The following is a 22,001-nucleotide window of genomic DNA, read 5'->3' on the forward strand; positions in this document are numbered from 1 at the left end:
ACCTTACATGAAATTAAAAAAGTCATGAACATTTATTCTAAATTTATTGATTTTTATTTTATAATATCTTTATGAAGTCATTCGTCAGTTTATATGAAATATTTTTTTTCTTTTCTCAGTGGAGTGAAGTTCCTACAGAAGGGATTTTCTGCTTAGACTTGAATGCAAGCTGTGCTAATGATAGTTTTATAATTTTTAAGTATCCGTGGACTTCAGCTGTTTCAGGCTTACCTTTAAAAAAAGTGCCTCTTGAGGAAATGTCTCTAAACATAAAGTTTGAAATTAAACTAGAAATGTGTTTGATTAATCCAATTTCAGTGCAACTGAATAGAGAAATACCAGATGATGATGATGTAAATTTAGACCTTAATATGGTAGAAGAGAATTGCCAAGCTAAACAGGAAACTCTTTGTAAATTGTTAAATAAAACTGCTATGATTGAAATAGTGGAAAGATTTGAAGAAGTTCTATCAGAAGCAGTGAGGAAACGTGTTTCTAATCAGCAGCATTTATGTAAAAGCTGCTATACATTACTAAATCCAAAAGAAACTGAAGTAATCTGTGATCATGCCCCCACAGGAATTTTATTTTCGGGTGGATTAGACTCAATTGTTATTGCTTGTCTTGCAGATAGGTAAGCAGTTTATTTATTTTGTCTCAAAATTGTATTTAGTTTAACTGCTGACATATTCATGCACGTATATACTTAAATTTCTATCTACTTTTAAACTTAAGCCATAATATGTAATAAAAGTTGTTTAAGAAATTTATAGTTGTTATTTTAATAATTTCCAGTTATTATTCAATAAACTCTATCATTCCATTTAAAATAGTTTTAGAAAACTTTTAAGAGCAGTCTTCTGAACAATTTCAAACAGATTAAAGTATACATATAGAGTCTAATACAGTATGAGTAAATAATATCTGGCAGAAAGGTAAAGGCAGATAGACACTGAAATAAGCAGTTTTGTAATGATAAGTGTGTGCAGAGTTAGCTCATTGAGAAATTATAGAGGATTATTGAATGGGAAATAAAAATGCTATTCTAGAGTAATTTGTCACTACCTTTGCAGTTTTCAAGTGGCTTGCATCATTGAACAAGCATTGAATTTGCAGACATGCATTTATGAATGGGTCTATGCAATAACAGGACAGCAGTTCAAAGGTGCACTTGGAAAACATTTTCTGAGTGTCCTTGAAGTAGCTGCTCTGGGCCCATATGTAAAACAAATGTCGGTAAGAGCAGTATACATTGCTACATGGACATGGATCAAATGTCGGTAAGTTCCATGTTCATGTAGCAATGTAATGTTCATGTAGCAATGTATACTGCTCAAAATTTGCACAAGGAATGATGATGAATGCCAGCAAAACATTTTTACCTACCACTCAGCTACACTCTGTACTACACCTGCACACCTTCTCCATATGCACATTACATCTCAAAATCTGCTTTTTACGTCTCCTTTATCAGCTTTTACATTTTGCCCCATATTTCTTAATCGTCTTTTATTTGCATTTAAGATCCATGGATGCTCTTGGAGCCACTTAAGAAATGCATCACGAATCCATTTTCTTTTTTGAGCACTTTTTAGGTAGGATGTAATGATTCTTTTAAGAACTACCATACAAATTTTGTCTTCAGTGATGCTTAGCGTGTTTGTTAAAAGCAAAGCTGTTCTTATATGTAAAGGTACTTTTCAGTTTTTTACATATAACAACACTCTTTTAAAAATTAGTTGGGTATACCATTAGATGGTTTTTTTGGTAGCTGATATCAAAAGTAATTCATTCAGTACTTGCATATTAACACAATCACTTTACTACCAAATTTTCAGAATGTGCCAAATTCTGGTAATCATGCACAAAATAATTTTTTGGTTCTAACAATTAATGTAACTATATATTGCACATGTTTTTTTATGTTGTATTCCAAATTTCAATCATTTTTTTATAAGAAAGTCATGGTATTTTTTATTTCAAATTCAATGTTAAATTATGTGCTTTTGAGATTTGCCTGCAGTGGAAGAAAATGTAGTAAAATCTTTGCAAGGCTACTGTATTTTAACGTAAAATAGTGTTTGAATCTTTTTTTTTTTTTTTTTAAGCACTCAATGTAAAATTTTTGCCAGAACAAAAGAAAAAAAAAACTTGCTTATAAATAGGTTTATTGACTGACTTTTAGAATTTTAATCTTCACCCTTTTTCTCATGTACAAAATCGCCAGACAGCGTGAAACTGGTTACACTAATACTTAAGTGCAAATAATTCATCTATATATATTGTATTTATTAAAACATTTACAAGCTTGATGTAGTAAAAGCACTTCTTGAATTTTATATTGATTTCCATTTATAGCATGCCTTGAATGATAATGTTAGCATCTATGAAATGTATTATTATGTTAAATTCTTACTGTATGCATATTGCAGATTCTTTTATAGAAAGTAACTGCCACTTTCTATTTTGTAATAGATTATTTAATTTTCTGGATAAAGAAAATATGTTTCTTTGCAAACATAATTTGATATACAGGAGAAATTAAATCTCCTTTTTCTAGCATAATTTAAAAATATCATGACACCACTATCTTAAGGTTTTAGAGCAAGTTGAATGGACTATCTTGAATAGTGTTGTAATTTAGGTAATTTTTTTATATGTGTCATTTATTTGTATTTTATTTAGTGTTATTTATTTTGTATTACTGTGTATTTGTTTGTACATTTATTGTTTATTTATTTATTTATTTTTTCATTAAATTCTGTGATTTCAAATGTTTATTTATTGCATGCTTCATATAATTTTGTGATTTAGGTTCTCCCCGCCCCACTTTTTGTGTCGTCAAAAATTTTTATGGCTTTTTGTAGTAAATTAATGAAATTTGTCTGAACTTTAATCTTTAAAAATTTGAGCAGGTAATTTTTTTAAAAATATCTTCTTGTAGACTGAAGTTTTTGGTACAGATTCGAAGCACAAATATTTCATTTTTAAAATTATTTATAAAGAACACTTATTCTAAAAACTTTTGTAGGCATTTGGATCAAAATCAGCCAATTGATTTAATCAATGTTGCATTTGCTGCAGCACCAAGTTTGAAAAATTCAAAGACTGTTTTTGACACACCCGACAGAATTACTGGAAGAAATGGTTTCAAATCATTGGGAAATGTTTGTCCAGCAAGGAAATGGAATTTTGTTGAAGTATGTATGTTCTCAAGATCTTCTTTTTGTGTCATAGATTGTTTTTAAATTAAAATTATTTAAAAAAATAATTAAAACTTAACCTAAGGTTTTTGTAAAGTTTTTTAAATACTTTTTTCTTTAAATTATGTAGTCCATTTGTGTCTCTTTCTGAAATATTTTTGCAAAGTTTAATGCAAATGTTTGAGATGTACACTGAGCAAAAAAAAAAAAAAAAAAAAAAAAAAAGGGGGGGGAAGGACAGCTCTATATCTCCCGTTCTACTGGGCCAATTGATGAAATTCAACTTGAGTTTTGCGCGACTTACAATATATATTAGATTTCCTATACCTATATTAGAATAATGCTATATACAGTCAAAAGTCGTTAATCCGGACTCGTCGGGACTTCGGCGATTCCGGATTATCGATTTTTCCGGATTATAGATCATCAGTTTAAATCTCGTAAGATGGCATGCAGAAATTCTAAAATTAAAAATATGAAACCGTAATTTATGAAATAAAGAACAATTATGATCTAAAGGGTATCAAAATTTGCAAAAAGAAAAAGCTTAATATTTATTTGTTTACTTTATTAAACATTTCTTTCAATGTAAGTTGTTTAAGTTTTGCTTCGTTTCATGTGATAATACTTTCTCTTTAATTCTATTAAACAGACATAATTTCTTGTTCAGTTACAAAGTTCCGCCGTTCAAGTCCTATAATTGCTGTGTCAAGAACACCGACTAATTTGTCAATCGAAATTTTTTCGTTTTCAATAACCTCTGTTACTTTCTTCGCTATCGGAAGCGAATTATAATGATGAGGAATTTGATTTAAATCATATCAAAGACGAAGTACATTGAGATGAAATACTACATTTAGTAAGGAATTATAAGCCAAATAAAATAAAAACATCTGCCCTGAAGATAAGGATAGTGCTGACAGATCAACTTCCAATTCATTGCGCACCGCACCGCAGTGTTAAAGATAAACAAAGTTTAGATAAACAAACGTTAAAGTTTAGGTAAACAAAGAATATGCCTTTATCTATTTTTTGCAGCAATTCCATTTTTTGTTTAATGGATTCCAAAAGATACTTTCGCTTTGTATATCCTTTACATATTAGTAAATATATATCGGAAATTCTATTTGACATAATCGAAAGTTCAAGCTTACTTTTATAAAATTGCTCTAACAGTCTGCAAAAAATAATAATCCGGATCCAATTCGAAGATTAAGGAACAACGCAATCTGCAACATTAAGTGAAATAGATAATATAATTTTAGCTTAGCTTATCCCGTCCGTTATACATTAAACGCGCATTCGTAAACGTATTTTGCGCACACGCACACGCAAATTCGCAGCGGTAAAGGTTTTACGCGCATGCGTCAATGCAATGCATGCACAGAAAGTTTGTAGCTTTGAGGTCCGGATTATAGATCATTCCGGATTATGGGTGTCTGGGATAACGGCTTTTGACTGTATATAGCATTGCTCTAATATAGGTATTTTGACACAAAATCGGACTTTTTCTGAAAAACATGCCAATTTTTTTCCGTATTTCAATTCTACGGCTCAAATTATGCCAAACTACCAAGTTTTGTAAAAATCGCACCAGTAGTTTTTTAAAAAAAATAGCTGTTAAAATTTTAGCTCCTCGGTGGTAATTGATTTTAGTATATATTTATTAATCATTCTTTTTTCTATTGAACTTATTCGGTTCCTCCTTTCACATTTCGAAAGTCAGATTCATTCCAAATAAAATTCACCCATTTTTTATGATTTATTTAAAAAAATTATTTTTAAATAATTAAAAAAAAATTGAATTATAATCTATAAAATTTTTACCATCATTTTAAAGTAGATGTATTTCTAAGCATACCTGCAAAAAATTACATTTTTAAAATTCAAAATTTCTGAAGATATACATAAATTTATATATTGGCACGTTTTGAAATTTAGCATATTTGTTGAAAGTTATAGAACATCAAATGTGGTTTAGACGCTTTGTTAAAATTATTTGAAAGTAGGAACGTTGTGATTTTTTTCCCGCTCATGAACAATGTAAAAAGGTAGGAATGAGGTGCCTTATTTTCTGCTCCAGCAGAATGGAAGGGTAAGGAAAATAGATTGCCATATATTAAGAAGTTTGCCAGGGGAATTATTCTTGGCGCAAACTAAAAAAATTGTGCCAAGATAAATTTATGAATTTCTCTGTAAATTTTGAAACCAGATTTTAAAAATTTAATATCTAGGCAGGATTTGAGTCATAGAATCGAAATATGGAAAAAAAAAAAACTGGTATGTTTGGTATGTTTTTTCAGAAAGTCTGATTTTGCATCAAAATATGTATGTTAGAACAATGTTATATATAAATCTAATATATATCCTAAGTCACGCTTTCAAGACATAAAAAATGCAGTTTGAATTTGGAAATCGGCCCATTAAAATGGGAAATATAGAACTGTCCTTTTTTTTATTTTTTTGCGCAGTGTACCTTCCTAAGTTTGGCATGTTAGGTATAGAGTTACAGTTAACATTTCATTTTGTATGGCATAAAATGTAAATCTCATTCTTGGTTCCAAAAATTGCTACAGTCAATGTTTATTGTAAAGCTTTTTTTACCCCTCACTACATAAAAAGAATGAATGACTATTGTAGTAAAAATGGATTTAGTATACTTTCTATGACTGCTTAAAAATTAAAGTTTTTATAGAAATTCTGTACATATTACATAGTAAAACAGAACTGTTATGAAATAAGCTTTGGCTACAAAAACATATTTAAAATTTAGCAGAACGATAGTTATTTCTAGGATAAAATATAAAATGAAAATGAATGAATGAATGAAATAAAAAGAATTAATCATAATACTGTGTACGGGAGTGATCACTATCAGGGATGATCAGACTTAATGTCAGTAGAGTTGTCTGTTAGACTGCTGGAATATTCAAGAACCACAACTAGATTTTCCAAGAATTGCAAATAATTATACATAATATTTCAAAAACAGTAAAAACTACTTTTAAAAAGTGTAGTGTCTGTTCAGTTTTTTTTTTTTTTTTTTTTTTTTTTTTTTTTTTTAAGCCAGAAATGTGAACAATATGCAATGTCCTTGCTGGGACTTAAAACTCTGGACCTATTCTCAGCTGGATGTGCATCCCTGTGTGCCATAAAGGCATCCGGTAGAGAAAAAAAATATCATATATACTCCCTCTCTCAAAGAGCAGCTAGGGATGAACCCAGTCGCCAAATCCTGATTGGTGATGAATTATCGTGCACCTTTTTGTTCGAGCACCATTTGTAGAGGCTGTAAAGCTTTTTTTACTGAAACAAGAAACATGAAGGGTGCGCATTGTGCTCGCTGGGACTCAGACTCCCAGCGGGTGCAATGCCGATTGCCAGCCCAATGTGTTTTCCAGTAACATCATGAAATAAATTAGGATTGATTTTAAATTTTTAGTATGACTAATTGTGAACAAAAATAAATGATTCTTACAGGTGTTTGCTCTGTATTCAGGGAAAAATGCTCTTAAAACTTTTATGTAATATACAGACATTCTTTCTCTAGAAATCTAACCAAGCATTTTCTTGTTTTTCTCTGTAATAGTTGTCAACAAATTTTAATAAGAGTCAATTTAAAATGGAATAAAATGTTGCATTTTTTATAATACTAAAGCTTTTAATTTGAATGAAGAGTAATTCAACAGGTTGATGAACAGAACTAGTGAATTTTACACACTTTGCGGGAAAGAATGAAGCTAGTGACTGAAATGAAATAGAATAAAGAATGCTATGAGAAACTGTAGTTCAAGATATTAGAACAAATTTTAATTAAGCTGACAGCTTAACTGCGGTTTTTGCATTAGAAAAATTGATTTGGTTTTCTCCACACAGTTAACACGAAAAACAAAACATGGAGATTAAACCTAGATTTAAATCATTTATCTAATGCATGAGGCATAAATTGGATCAGTGGTGAAGTTTGTTTTTAATGAGTTGCAAATTGGATCAGTAGATGCATTTTGTTTTTTTGTACTGCAAGCAACTGTTACACACATTCATATGTCAGTAAGATTCAAAGTAAATCTTGGACACATACTTCTAGTGTAATTGTCTTTTCTGTTTTCATAGCTGGTGTTTATTCTATAGATAGTATCTCTGCAATAACAAATGTTAGAAACAGAGCTATTGTGTATATTGCTCTGTACATGCAAAAATTTTTACATTTTTATTGAGATAACACTTTTGAGTTTTGAAATTTATCTGTATTCATTAATTAGCAGCAGACAGAATGTATTAATATGAGTATGTTATTTTTAAATGCTAAATGATAGGGGGAAAAGTTGATGGTCTGAAAGGAGCTTATCTGATATTATTTATTGTATGATTGTGATTTAGACTATAATATGACAGAAGCATATTTGAAGGATGGGTGACATCAGTGAGTATAAAACTGTATCAGAATGCATCGGGCAGTATTAATTTTGGCGCTTCTGTAATGGTGAAGGCCAGCTTGAAGACAAAAAATAATCAGGAATTGAAAGACTATTTCTTGGAAACCATTCAAAGTGATAAAAATATTATCTCAGCAGAAAGTAGCAGGCAAGTTTGACATATATAGAAAGTCACTAAAGAAGCAGATGCATTCTTCAGATTTGTAATAAATTTGAACACTTAGAAGTGCATGATTAATCAGAAAATGAATTGTGTTTCAAAGCTTATCGAGAAGAACGATTTTTGGTTTTTGTGTCAAATAGTAAAGCTTTTGATGAAAATTGTATTTTCTGCAAGAATGTCAAATGAGTCAAAATTGTTTAGGTGCCAGAGAAATCCCCTACAAAACAAGCAACTGTAACCACAGATTCTGTTAAGTATCTGGTAGAATTTCAGACGACTAGTGTATTAGGAGCTGTGTTCACCTAAGCAAGCATTAAATGGAGAGATGTACTGCAAGCAATTGAACTGTCTTTGCAGTCCTGTAACAGAAAAGTACTTGTTACTAGTCAGGAAATTGTGTTCCATCACAGCAATGGAAGATCTCTCATATTAATTTGGATTCAAAGGTAGTTACCTAAGCTCGGGAGCTTGTATCATATCTCTCATCATTCACTGGGTATTGCTGTAACAGAATCATGTTTCTTTCAGTCACTGTACAATTATCTCACAATGAAAAGCTAGAAAATCTTTGCAAGGGATTCTAAAATTTCTTCTGTGGTAGAGGAGAGGAATCTACCACAGAGGAAAGAGATATTATAGTTACCTGATAAATGGCAATATTTTGTAAACAATAATGGAGAATTTGTTATGGAATAATAGCCAATAAATATGTACTTCAGGATAGTGAAATTCTTTTACTGAAGAATGAACTTTAAAAACACCCAATATTTATTTATTTATTTTTTTTTGCGGGGGGTGGGGTGGGGTGGGGGGTGTTGTCAAATACATAGCAATTTGTACTTGCTTAAAATTACTAAATACTTACTTTAATTAAAAAGAAAAGGTAAATTATTGATTTGGTTAAAAAGGCTAGCCAAATAAATTTTTGTTTTAAATTATGTTTAAAAAATGCTATTTTGCTATTTACTTGTGCATTTAAGAGCTGCATTTAAAGTGCCAAAGAGCCACAGTTTGTCTATGCCTGTGACAGACATCTCTTTCACAGAAAAATAATCAGAAGCTCGTACTTATTATTTTATGCATTGTGGATGCTTTTAAAATGTAATTTTCTAGTGTAGCCGATAAACTATTTGCTTTATTTTTGCAACTTACCTCTCAAAAAAGTTTTTTTTAAATTTATTTATTATTATTTTTGAATTAATGTGTCAGTAAATTAACAGCACATTTTATGCTAGGCTTTGGAATTAACTTTTTTAAATAGTTTTTCCGGTGTGCAATAGCAAGAAGTGATGTTAGCTTGTTACAAATGTTTTATACATTTCAATAAATTATAACATAATCTTTGTAAAATCAGTTTTCGTTCAAGTTCATATTTTCGGAAATTTCATTTAGTAATTTCTCTCTTTCTTTTCTTTTCTTTTTTTTTTCTGTTGTTGTTGTTGTCTTTGATTGACTGAACATGAAACGTGCATTCCATGCTGCTTTGGAGAGAAGCATTGTTTCACTTTGTAAATAATATCTTTCCATAGTGTTGAAGTGAATTTACTCAAAAGCCATTTCTTATAATTACATTTGAAATTTAAACCCTTGCTTAAGAGGCAGAAATATAGCTATAATGTTGGATGATTAATATTCTGTTCTTATGGACTTCAAATTATTGGAATAGTCAGTATATTTATCACTTTATATTTGAATGAATATTTTACTGCCCTATTTGTCATCAGTCTATCCAAAGAAGCAATTGTTACTAAAATACACTGGTAGTTAACCAAAATTTTACACTAATTTAATAGGTTACTGATAAGGTTTTCAATGCTAATGGAACACTTAGGATTTCTAACTGTGCTGATAACTAAATATAGAAGTTTCTCAGTTCCATCATATTGACAGACGAGAGAACTGTTACTTATTGCATAGCTTTATTCTCCCCACTTTTAGTTTCATCTGCAGCATTTAAGATCTGTCAACTATCATATTAAAAACAACCCAGCCTTTTCTGCTTCAAATATGTCGTAGGGGGAATACATATTGCTTAGTTTTTTCACTTTGTTCTATTTCAATTTTCAGCTGTTTCGGGTTGAAAATATCTCTAGAAATAAACACCACATTTCACTTATGGAACTCAACATCATTTTAAAGTTGTTTTATCAATGTCAATTCCCCCCCTGCAAAATTCTAATTTTTATCTGTGGCAAATTTTTATCTGCTGGAGATTTTTTTAATCAATTATTGGTATTTTCCCTTATACTATTATTGATAGTAGCATTTATCTGATATCTTGGTCTTCCAGAGCAATGATGTCTGCAGTGGCCTGTGTGTCTTGAGAAATGTGATGTGTCTTTTGTTTCGAGTTGGCTTACATAGAAAATGTAGTTATCAGCCAGGCATTCATTGGTGGTTATCATAGCATACAGATTTCATTGAAATGCTGCTGTCAGACTCTGCTAGAATTCCATCTGTCATTTCAAATAATTTATCCAGTTTATTCCATATTAGCAGGAAAATTTAGGTTGCATTGCAAAAGTAAAGATTTGAGATTACTAGCATAACTGATTCAAAGATTTATCACAGTATGTTCAAATATTTTGCTATGTATTTTGAACAATAAAAGTGTTTTTTTTTTTTTTTCTTTTTCCTTTGCCAACTGCATTCTTGAAATCAAATTTGTAAGGCATCATGCTTCACTATCTGCGAGCAGGTATCTTTTACTAATTTCTGGTTATAAGACTAATATAGTCCTCCATATAGTGAAATTTAGTCATGTTTATCACACCAGTTAACGTAAATTGCTTTGATAAGGAAAAATTAAGAATATAACAGGTTTTCACATATAAAAACACACAACAGTATTTTATATTAGTATAAAGCATACTTTAATATATTAAGTTTGGAAAAGCTGATCAAAACTAACCAAAAAAGAATGTGAATGGCCTTTTTCCAAAAGTGGATTCTGAGGATAGCAAGAAGGAAGACAAAAACATTTATGTGACTGATGAAAGGTAAGAAAACTGCACTCCTCAGTAAGAAATAGGATCATCCCTGACTATAATGCCGAATGTGCACTGTTTGTTATAATTTAATATGAGGCTATTAGTGAGCTTTTGAGCACTAATTGTGATTCCTCCATTCCTCTTGTACCACTAACTGCAGCTGCAGAATTGTTGCTGGTAGCTGGTGATGTGATGTTAGGCATTTCATGAGAGCATCCCACACATATTCAGTTGAATTCACATCTGAGAGCTGTATGGGACAATCCATGTGATTAATATGCTGTGTCACAGGAACATCTGCTATAGAATGAAGTGTAATATTACTGTCAGGAGTTCATAGTCTACCACATCCTAGAAAAGATGTGGGAAAAAGAATTTAGTACAAAATTGGTTACCAGTGGGTGAGACGCCTTAAAAAATGTAAAGCTTCCTTCGGTAGTTAAGCTTTAAACCTACCAAAACAAGAACTCTGCTACTTCTTTATTACTTTCTTTTGATGATGATGGAAAAGTAATTGTGTGTTTCCCTATCTTCTAATGGTTATATGTATAGAATCACTTGTGAGACTTAATATCTCAGTTATCTTAATGTCTCAGACTTAATAGACAGTTCTTTTCTATAATGAGTACTCAGCATCATTACTGAGTTCTCCTAACCTTATGTTATTATGGCATCTCTAATGAGTAGACATTAATGGTACATGCCATACTGGTTGCCAAGTAAGAGACCATTTGTATGCAGTCCTCTGGCCATTATAAAACACAGTATTATGGATCCAGGAGGCATTGCATTGTGTTTTGCTATTTCGTATATTATGTGTTCTTGAGTTCTCTTTATTTGTTGAGCATGATATAATCCCTTTGGGGATCACTACTAAACCATTTGACAATTGTTTGTTTCTGTAGTTTGAAATGGCATCCAAACTTGTGACATGATGTTGTGTGTCCTGAATTCCTCAACGTATTGGTCACACTTCAAATTGTGTCTAACTTTCCAATGATTTGACTTAGGTAAAACCATCCAGATGTTTTCTGCAGATCTGTCTGTTGGAGCTATCACACTATGATAGCAATTTAGTGTCATTTAAACTGAAGTGGACTGTGTAATAGTGTGCTATAATGCTGAGTGTAGGTCAACTTTGTGCTTGTGCCCATTCCACATGCCCACAATATATCATGTCACATATATGTGACAAGCCCACCATACTGGATGTACCACACAAGTGATCTTATTTGTCTTTTAATTAGTCCTGCCCATTTGTTTTGCTGTTATGTTAATTTCTCTGCTTTATCCTTAATGTTTGCATACCAGTGTGCAATTCCATTTGCACTCGAACCACATTCTTGGTTTTATATGTCAAAAGCTATGACATTTTTACAAACACTGTAGTGAATGATTCGTATGTCAATAAAGACTCTTCTTTGGCTCATTTGTGATGCAACCGAAGCATTTCATGCAATGAAAGAAGCATATTTTGTGATACTTTATGCATGCAAGATAATAAGTGATGACAAAGTGTAGTGAACATCAGAACTGCTATTCGTTATTCATGCATTTACTCTTATTATTATATCCTAAACTGGAGTATAAAGCAAGGAAATATCTTGCATATTAGACATCTGTTATTCTAATAATACTTAAACATAACAATAATGCTTTTATGTTGTCCTTTATTTTTTGCTAAATTATTCTGCAGATTTTGTGCATTTATTTTTATGTAAATATACATTTTTATACTTAGGACATTATTTATTCATATATGTAATTATATAATCTGCACATTATTATGATATGTATATTATAATGTGCAGATATTTTCCCATTCGAAGAAAGTAGTGAATAAGGATAAATTTTGATTTACATTTATTATTGCAGGTTAATGTGACTAAAGATGAATTAATCTTAAAAAGGTATGTTTTAAGTTAATATAAAATTTGTACTATTAAGTTAGAGATTAAAAAAAAAAAAAAAAAAAAAAAAAAAAACAAGCAAACAAACAAAAAAAAAAAAAAATCAAATGAGGAAGAATAATTGCAATTAAAATAAAATTAATACTTTAATTATTTGTATTATTAGTACTATAACTATTAAATAACCTTGGGGAACAGCAATTTCATTGTTTTAGATCTGTCACTTGTAGCTGACTTAATAACTTTTGGCCTCAGAATCCAAAAAGAAACCCAGTTTTTGCCTATTAGATCAACTTTTTAAGCTACAGGATACCCTTTTTTTGTCTCAAAAATCATACAAAGTATGCATATAAAGGAAACTAAAAGGGACAACTTACCAAATATACTGTTCACAAAAATAGTTTTATTCATACAAAAGCTATGTATAGTTACTGCAAGTTAAATTTTGTTTATACAAATAATAAAGTATTTTTGCCAAATGGTAAATGTACATATTAAGGCAAACATTTTTGCTTATGCCTTTTTCCGGATTGTTTAATCTGTGGACATTCTTGCTCTATGCTCCAACAATAGTCAGCCATCCAGTATATCCCATCTACCTAGGCACCATGCCTTCAGAACCGTCAGTTCTCAGTGGAATCATTTACCCTGCTCGTCACTGACTGCACCAAGATTTTTTGGGCAATTATCAAGATGGCTATGCAAAAAATGCAATTTCATACTCATCTTGCAACCAAGCATTTTGAACGTCTCCAAAAGTTGCCAGACAATTTTGCTATAATTCTGTATTCATGTATTTCTAAAAATAGTCTTTGACTATGTTTTTAAATGCCAACCAAGCATTCTTTTGAAATTCTGTCATTGTTTCAATGAACTATTCATCTTTAAGGAGCTACTGAATCTCTGAAACATCAAACACACTGGTCTTTATCTTTTTAACTGACAGGTTTGACAATGCTGAAATGAGATACTTCAAACAGTCTTCTTTAACTGGCAAAGCTTTAAAAAGTGTTACATGAGACCCAGTTGTATATGCTGAGCTGGAAATGTAATGTTTATTACTGTCGACAAGTGGTTGATGTAGAATGTTTGGATCACCAGGTTTCAGTTTGGATCTTGGCAGCCAGTTTGACTACACCCAATGCTTTTCATGAGCTCTGTTGTCCCACATACTCTAAAAACAGGAATACTTGGTATATCCATATTGCTGGTTAAGGAAGCGGAGCATTTTAAGGTCAGCACAAATGATCCATTGGTGCATGTAAAATTGCAACAAATCAATGACTTTCTTTATGTATTCATATTCTTAACATAAACAAACGGAATGGCTTGTTTGGACTGCACCAAATAAATTTCCATAGTGAATGAGAACACACTCCAAGCTCTGCTTTGAATTATCAATGAAAAATCGCTATTGAGTTGCATTATAGGCTAAAATTCCCAACTCTTCTATTAAACCATGTACATTATGGCAATACACAAATCCATCATCACTTCGAAAATGTTGCAGAGACACTCTTTCTCTTCATCAAAAGTAGAATACCTTAGCTCCTTTTTCAAGCAAGTTGTTCTCATGCGATCTTGATGCTAACAGCATTGAACCTTTTTTGGATGGTCGCAAATCTCAAGCCAAATCATTCAACTCATGGGTCATATCCATTGTGAACAGAATCAAATCGATAGTCACCAGAATTGTATTCCTTTATTTCCAAAGATAGTAGTTCTTTGAAAACTGGCACTGTAAGTTCAGCTGAGTGAGGCACTGGGTGTATAGCTGATGGTAAACTAGAGTACTTTACTTGACATTTGATTTCTTATTATATCCTGGTGTTTTCACTATACAAGAGTAAGAATCACTTGACTGATCTTTAGGCTTTTGCCAAATCATACGTATATGAAATGGAAATTTAAAATGTGTTCCTTTCATACACATCCATAAACTCTCATCACACTGCTTACACACTTTGTGAGGGGCTCGTGATTTATCTTGATCACCAATTTTCACTTTAAAGTAGGCTTGCCTGACAAATGTACTGATGTTTGTCCTTTGACTGGGAATGGTAAAACTGCCACATATATATAAAAACAAACTGGGGCTGTATAAGCACTTACTACCCAAATTAGCTGAAGCAGATGAAAGGAAAGGTTTCAATTCATATATAAATAAAAACTAAACACTGCTGACTTTGTATACAAACAAGAACTCATACTCCATGTTGAATGTGCTTCACTACATATGAGCAACACACATCTCACTACACTATCACAGGTGTAACTAAACTAGTCTAGACATACAGACACCTGTCACTAGTCTTCTGTGGCATCATTAACCTGATGTTAGTTGAAGGTTTTGTGTCAGCCAATTGGAGAGCAAGCAGTATTACTTCCTATGATGACATTTTATGCCACATAGAGTGGTCAAATTCACATAAAAAACTTTACAGGCTAGAAGGAAACTACAATTTTGAAATCAGCATGCTTATTTAACACTCTAAAACAGTTCAAAAGTCAAACTCAACAGGAATTATGTTACAAATTGTTCCTCAGCGTAATCAGTAAATTAATATAAATGCTTATTTAGAAAACATCACTGATTCCACATTTGTTATTTAAGGAAAATGCTTTTTATTTCTTTTGCCCTCAGTTTTTGGATATTTATGAAGCTTTTAAATTTTAGTATTTTCGAAGAAGTATTTATTTTAAGTATTTCTTGCTGTCGACAAAATTGATGGCATGTAAACTTAATTACTAATTTAGTATAAGTAGATTAAGACATCCTAAGAAAATTTTGAAATTTTATTAAAATATATTAAATATTAAAAAACATAAAGAAAAAGTTAAGTCGATCTTGTACTATTTTGGAAAATGTGCTTAAATTTATTTAAAGTAAAAAATCATATTAAAATTATAAAATCCATTTTAGATTATTCATATTTTCTTGCTCCATACCATCTTCTCAAGGGGTAATATTCTGAAACATTAAAACTTGAACAATCCTAGAGAATTGAATCCCATTTTGTTCCCATGGTGTTTTAAGCAATTAAAATAAATTAAACACTAAAAAGAAAATTTAAAAGCTATATGCAATATTCACATTCCATGCTAAAAAAGTCTGCAGTTTCTTTGATGTGAAACAGTCTCACATTAATAAATACATAATTTTAAAAAATAACCATAAGAATATAAGTTGCAGTAATATAGAAAATCTAGTTAAAGAACACATCAAATTATATTAAAAATACAATGGTCAATTTGACTGAAGAAAAACTTACTTGCATGTAACACGTAAAGAATTTACTTCTTCTGGTAAATAATGCATTATTGTGGAAAAAAAGTATAAAAAACCTTTTAATTCGTTTAAAAATACTTAATATGGGAAAAGAATGTATAACTTTTGTGCAGTTTAAGGAAATTAAAACAATATGAGAAACTTACAGTTCTGTAGGAAACAACCAAATATATATATATGTATGTAGAAAAAACTCTAACCTGAATATTTATTAATCGCTTAAATATTCTTTTTTAGTTTTTTTCATTTCCTTTTCTATTCTAGAAATAATAAATGCTTATACAGTCAAAAGTCGTTAATTCGGACGCCCATGATCTGGAATGATCTATAATCCGGACCTCAAAGCTACAAACTTTCTGCGCATGCGTTGCGTTCATGCATGCGCACAGGCATTTAAGAGTGCGCGTAAGACCTTTACGGGTGCGAATATGTGTGTGCGCATGCGCGTTTAATGTGTAACGGAGGTATAAGCTAAGCTAAAATTATCTAATTCAGTTAATGTTGCAGATTGCGTTGTTCCTTAATCTTCGAATTGGATCCGGCTTATTATTTTTTGCAGACTGTTAGAGCAATTTCATAAAAGTAAGCTTGAACTTTCGATTATGTCAAATAGAATTTCCGATATATATTTACTAATATGTAATTTGTATCTACAAAGCGAAAGTATGTTTTGAAATCCGAAATCTGTTTATCAATTTCACACTGCCGATTGGAAGTTGATCTGTCAGCACTATCCTTATCTTCAGGGCAGATGTTTTTATTTTATTTGGCTTATAATTCCTTACTAAGTGTAGTATTTCATCTCGATGTACTTCGTCTTTGATATGATTTAAATCAAGTTCCTCGTCATTATAATTCGCTTCCGATAGTGAAGAAAGTGACCCAGAGGTTATTGAAAACGAAAACATTTCGATTGACAAATTAGTCGGTATTCTCAACACAGCAATTGTAGAACTTGAACAATGGAAATTTGTAACTAAACAAGAAATTGTGTCTGTTTAATAAAATTAAAGAGAAAGTATTATCACATGAAACGAAGCAACTTACATTAAAAGAAATGTTTAATAAAGTAAACAAATAAATATTAAGCTTTTTCTTTTTGTAAATTTGGATACCCTTTAGATCATAATTGTTCTTTATTTCATAAATTACGATTTCATATTTTTAATTTTGTAATTTCTGCATACCATCTTACCAGATTTAAACTGATGATTTATAATCCGGAATCGCCGAAGTCACGACGAGTCCGAATTAACGACTTTTGACTGTAATAAGTATTTTTTGGTGGCTTACTTCAAAATTAATTTGGTCATATGATTCTTATTTAATATAAGTCATGCATTATGTATCAGTATTATGATCAAAGTGTGTTTGCATTATGGCAAAAGAAGCTGAATTTCTTTTATCAAATCATATCAATCCAATAAAAGTAAGGTTTCCTCTTAAGTTGCCAATAAAAGTAAGGTTGTTATATGTCTCTCTATTGAGAAACAGAATAGCTTCTCCATGTATTATACAACATCAATAATATAATTTTTTACTCTCATGGCTGTCTTCATTAAGTTAAAATGTAGTCAATCTGCTGTTTTTGTTCTGCCAGTTATATTGCTGTGAATATGTGAAAAATGACAAGTAGAATGATGACTAGTGAAAAATGACTAGTTGAATAACAATATTTTATTATTAAATAATGGAATTTTTTGTGGCATTAGGATTATTTCTTTATGTAGTTCTATGAATTTTACTTAGATAGAGATGATTTGTGTTAGTACCTGCATCTTACTGAAGGAAAAAAGCATCAGCTGTATCATCTCGTATGTCATTACACATAAATTTTTCATTATAAAGATATGTTTGTGTGTGTATATATATATTATACACAGTCATAAATCAATTAAAAAGTACAGTAAAAGTCAAAATGTAAATTAAATATAAATTTAATTCCAAAAATTTAAGGCAAACATATTTTCCTATTCCGGTGCAATGCTTACCAACAACATTAATTACATGAATTGAATGGTACTTAATTAAAAAATGTAAATGATCCAAAGAAAAACACAAAAAATTATTATGTAAGAATTGAGATTACATCTAAAAAGTTACAAATTGCAAACAAAGGCAAGAAAAAATAAAATAAAAATTAAGCTGCTTTGTCTAATGCTTCAGACAGAACTTGCCAAGGGAAAAGTGTTTTGAAGCCATAAATTCAGTTGATAAATATTTTATCTCAGTTTAATAAATTCTCAGTAATCCCAAATTTCTTTTCAAAATTAAATTTTTTAGAGAATTTTTCATGAGAGTGAGTGAGTGTAGTTATCATCTTTAAACTATATTTGAGCCGTGTTAATGTTTTAATACTTATAAAATTTTAACTACAATGGTTTTATTTACATGCAGAGTTTCAAAGTTTAGTGATCCAATGTAATGCTTGAGGGAGTCTTTGATTTTACTTATTGTGAGATGCATTAGAATGAGTTGAGTTTCCTTTCTTTTTGAAGAAATTCCGTCAACTCTAAAGAGAAACATGCTTATTTGACCATGTATTTTTAATTTTTGTCTAAATCTGTGCCAAATACAAGGTTATTACTTTATTAATTTTAACTTCTTCAAATCTAGAGAAATTAAGAAATCACATTTGATGCAAAATTTCTTTAAATAATATACTTGTTCTCATTACTGTAGTTTTTCTTTTTAAAATGGACTGAACAATTTAAATTAGACTACTATAATTAATTTTCTAATTACCATACTTATATATATAAAAGGCTATTAAATAGTATTAAGTATACCTGGCTAAATAATCTGCATTAAAATATCTTTATATAATTATCTATACTGATAGTTATATTTTAATTATACACTTTTTATCTATATTATTTTATATAAATCTCTAAAATTCTAATCTGCAGAAAAGAAACTTTGAGTGATCTTTTGAAACCATCAAACACTGTTCTTGATGATAGCATTGGATGTGCATTATGGTTTGCTGCTCATGGAGAAGGTGTCATTAGTTCAACTGAAGGCAATCATAATTACAAATCACCTGCCAGGGTAAGAATATATTATTTCAGGAAAGGTCATTTTTTAATACACCAGGCTGTTCAGTGAAAATTTGGACTTATCAACTATCTGCCATAATTATCTAGAAAAAAAATTGCTACAATTTTAGCTGTGTTGTAATTAGCAGATACCAGTCTGTGTGCAAAATGTATCTCCTGTGTGAAAAACTAAGACTGCTTATACTTGAATTCAGTTTCAGGCAGGAGTGAAGCCAGCTTGAAAAATGTGTTCCAATTGATAGATGAGAAAATGGTATCATGTACATGAATTAGTGAAGAAATGTTTCTTGCACATCTTTGTGATATAATCTTTATGATTATAATTATTCACACAAATCCAACATTGGAACTACAAGTACAAAGATGGTATCTTGCACCTGCCTGCTAAATTCAAGAGTTTATAACTAATGGTGGTTTATGTATGCCTGAGTATTAAAACCTTTTCAAGCATACATTAAATTTGGAAAAACTTTTTTGATGTGTCTATATTTTAACTGGACAGCCACTGGATTCTATATTTTCAGTGGACTGTCTATATTTTCACTGGACAGAAAGAAAGGTAGGAGAAAAAGTATTTGAATTAATATTTTAATTTTTATGCATTTCAAATATTAGATTTAAATAGGAGTGGAAAATAAATATAGACAATATCTGAATGTGGTTAAAATGTAAAATGGTCTCTATAATAACCCCTAAGGAAGTTAAATGGAGGGGGAAGAAAAAATTATTAATTATTGTTTGTTAAGCAGATCTGTGGTAATATTCAGCAACATTTTAAATGTATTCTCTTTCAATTTCATTAGACAACATAATCTACAACCTCTAAATTAGTTATTTAACCACTTTTCTGTTTTTTTCCTATGTAGTAAAATGATTATGACAATATTTCCTATGTTTCTTAGATTGATTATTGCATTATTGCATATTATTGAGCAATTGATTATTGTTCTTAACCTTTTGAGGCTGGGGCATTGGTAGTAGTAAAAGCTACCAAAGGATGGGGGAATCTTGAACCGAATGCTTTCCACCCTATAAGAAATCATCTCCTATTTGCAACAAAGATTCTTGTGTGTAGTTTAATGGATTCTCAGAGGGGTGCATCTATGTCGCAAAAGGAAGGCCTTTGAAAGAGATAAGTGGTTAAAACCCTACGTGAAATGTAGTCAAATTTGACATTTCACCCCACTTTTCAGCCTGGAAAATGGAGGACAAAGACATGGCCGCTAAAGTGGACAACCACGTCTTTTCAAAGAGAGGACTCTCTGGCCACTATAATGGCCATCCCGTCTAAAAAAGGTTAAAGCAGTTGACTGTCTTGCTTCTGAAAAAGGGGTAGTTCAGTTGAGAATTAGATTTTAGAATTTTCTTACTTTTTATTTATAAATGCCTTATGCATGATCGTTTATTTTCTAGTACTGAATTCATTACTAGAAATGGAGCTGTCGCTAAGTGATTTACAGTAGAGGGCAATAAAATAGCAACATTGCTGAAGCCAGCTATTGCTGGACACTTATGAGTAGCTCTGTTTATGTACTTATTTATGCTATCTGCAGCAGCAGTAAATGTGATTTTCTATTTTTTTCTATCTTTTTTAAAAAGAATTTATGTTATTGTCTCTGAATTGCATTTATATGCATATGTATTGAAAAAATTTTTATATTTGTTAACACTTTCACTGGTCAAAAGTTCTGAATCAGAATTTAATGTAGTGACTTATTTAGGACAATTTTGTTGCTGCATTTCTATAATTATTATTGTTCTTTTCTTTATCAAAGGTATTGCTTGTTGGAATGGGAGCTGATGAACAGCTTGCTGGTTACTCAAGACATAGAGGTAAATTTAGGTATGAAGACTTCGTTTAATAATAAGGATGATGAAAATAATAATATTTGTGTAGCAGTACATGAATTTTAAATCAACATTTTAGTGTTGCTGGCTGGAGTGGTCTGATTGAAGAAATATCTCTAGAAATTGATAGAATTGGTTCAAGAAATCTTGGAAGAGATGACAGGTAATCTTAATTCATATAGTTGTCTTCTCGTAAGTTCTGCATGATAACCGACTGCCGAGGAAACCTTCTGAAACTAAGCAGTTTAATAAATGTGATATTATTTTATTAATTTCTCTAAAACATAAGCAGTGTGTGTTGTTTATTTTAGAATAATTGCAGATAATGGTGTTGAATCTCGTTATCCATTCCTAGATGAAAATGTTGTTTGTTTCTTAAATGGTCTTCCAATTTGGTTCAAGGTAAATTTTATACTTTATTCTTTTAAATAATAAATAATAATAAAGAATTTTAAAAATAATAAATATTTTCATGAACCATTCCTTTTCAGGCCAATTTAAATTATCCCAGAGGAATTGGAGAAAAGTTGCTTCTGCGACTATTAGCATTTAAACTTGGTTTGACAGAAGCTGCCATGTTGCCAAAGAGAGCTATTCAGTTTGGTTCAAGAATAGCTCGAATCGAAAATAATAAAGAAAAAGGGTCAGATGTATGTGATCGTTTGTCAAATATAGAAACTTAACTTTTTATTAAATGGAATTTTATGCATGAAACTTGCTTCATTCATATTGTCTAGTTGATTTTATGAGCTTCATATTCAGCATGAGCATCTAGGAAACATATGGAATTTCTTACTTGTGAAACTTACTTGTGAATTTCTATTTAAAATACGTTTTAAATAGAAATTCATTTATTTTATTTTTTTTTTATTTTGAATTTATCATAAAAATTTTATTTTTGTTCTCACTAACAAAACTGTATTTGAGATTTGTTTCTAATGTTATAGTGATATAATAATTAAGGATTTTTTATTCACTTATAAAAGAAACTATTTAGTTATTCTACTATAAGTTTTTTGTTAGGTGGAAAGTTAGACAAGAATGCAAGGATTTAAATGTATTTTTTTTTAATTGAAAGGAAAAGTCTGTATAGCATTGGTATC

At 30.5% G+C, this 22,001-nt stretch overlaps 1 protein-coding gene across 3 annotated transcripts in view; it reads left to right on the forward strand.

Annotated features, from left to right (window-relative positions):
• LOC118187595 (asparagine synthetase domain-containing protein 1) overlaps positions 1-21,612 on the forward strand; it is a 58,639-nt gene extending 37,027 nt beyond the window's left edge. For all 3 annotated transcript variants that reach the window (XM_035357845.2, XM_085826941.1, XM_085826942.1), the window contains exons 5-12: positions 120-634; positions 3,032-3,200; positions 12,668-12,702; positions 18,901-19,042; positions 20,826-20,893; positions 20,978-21,061; positions 21,210-21,300; positions 21,390-21,612. In XM_035357845.2, the coding sequence (XP_035213736.1) occupies positions 120-634; positions 3,032-3,200; positions 12,668-12,702; positions 18,901-19,042; positions 20,826-20,893; positions 20,978-21,061; positions 21,210-21,300; positions 21,390-21,581 (1,296 nt within the window). In that variant the 3' untranslated portion in view covers positions 21,582-21,612. The remainder of the gene's footprint in view (positions 1-119; positions 635-3,031; positions 3,201-12,667; positions 12,703-18,900; positions 19,043-20,825; positions 20,894-20,977; positions 21,062-21,209; positions 21,301-21,389) is intronic.
• The last annotated feature ends 389 nt before the right edge of the window (positions 21,613-22,001 follow it).

Source organism: Stegodyphus dumicola, chromosome 11 (assembly GCF_044657685.1).
Source record: "Stegodyphus dumicola isolate Sdum_Otavi_A_Nest chromosome 11, ASM4465768v1".
In the NCBI taxonomy this organism is placed as follows: domain Eukaryota; kingdom Metazoa; phylum Arthropoda; class Arachnida; order Araneae; family Eresidae; genus Stegodyphus; species Stegodyphus dumicola.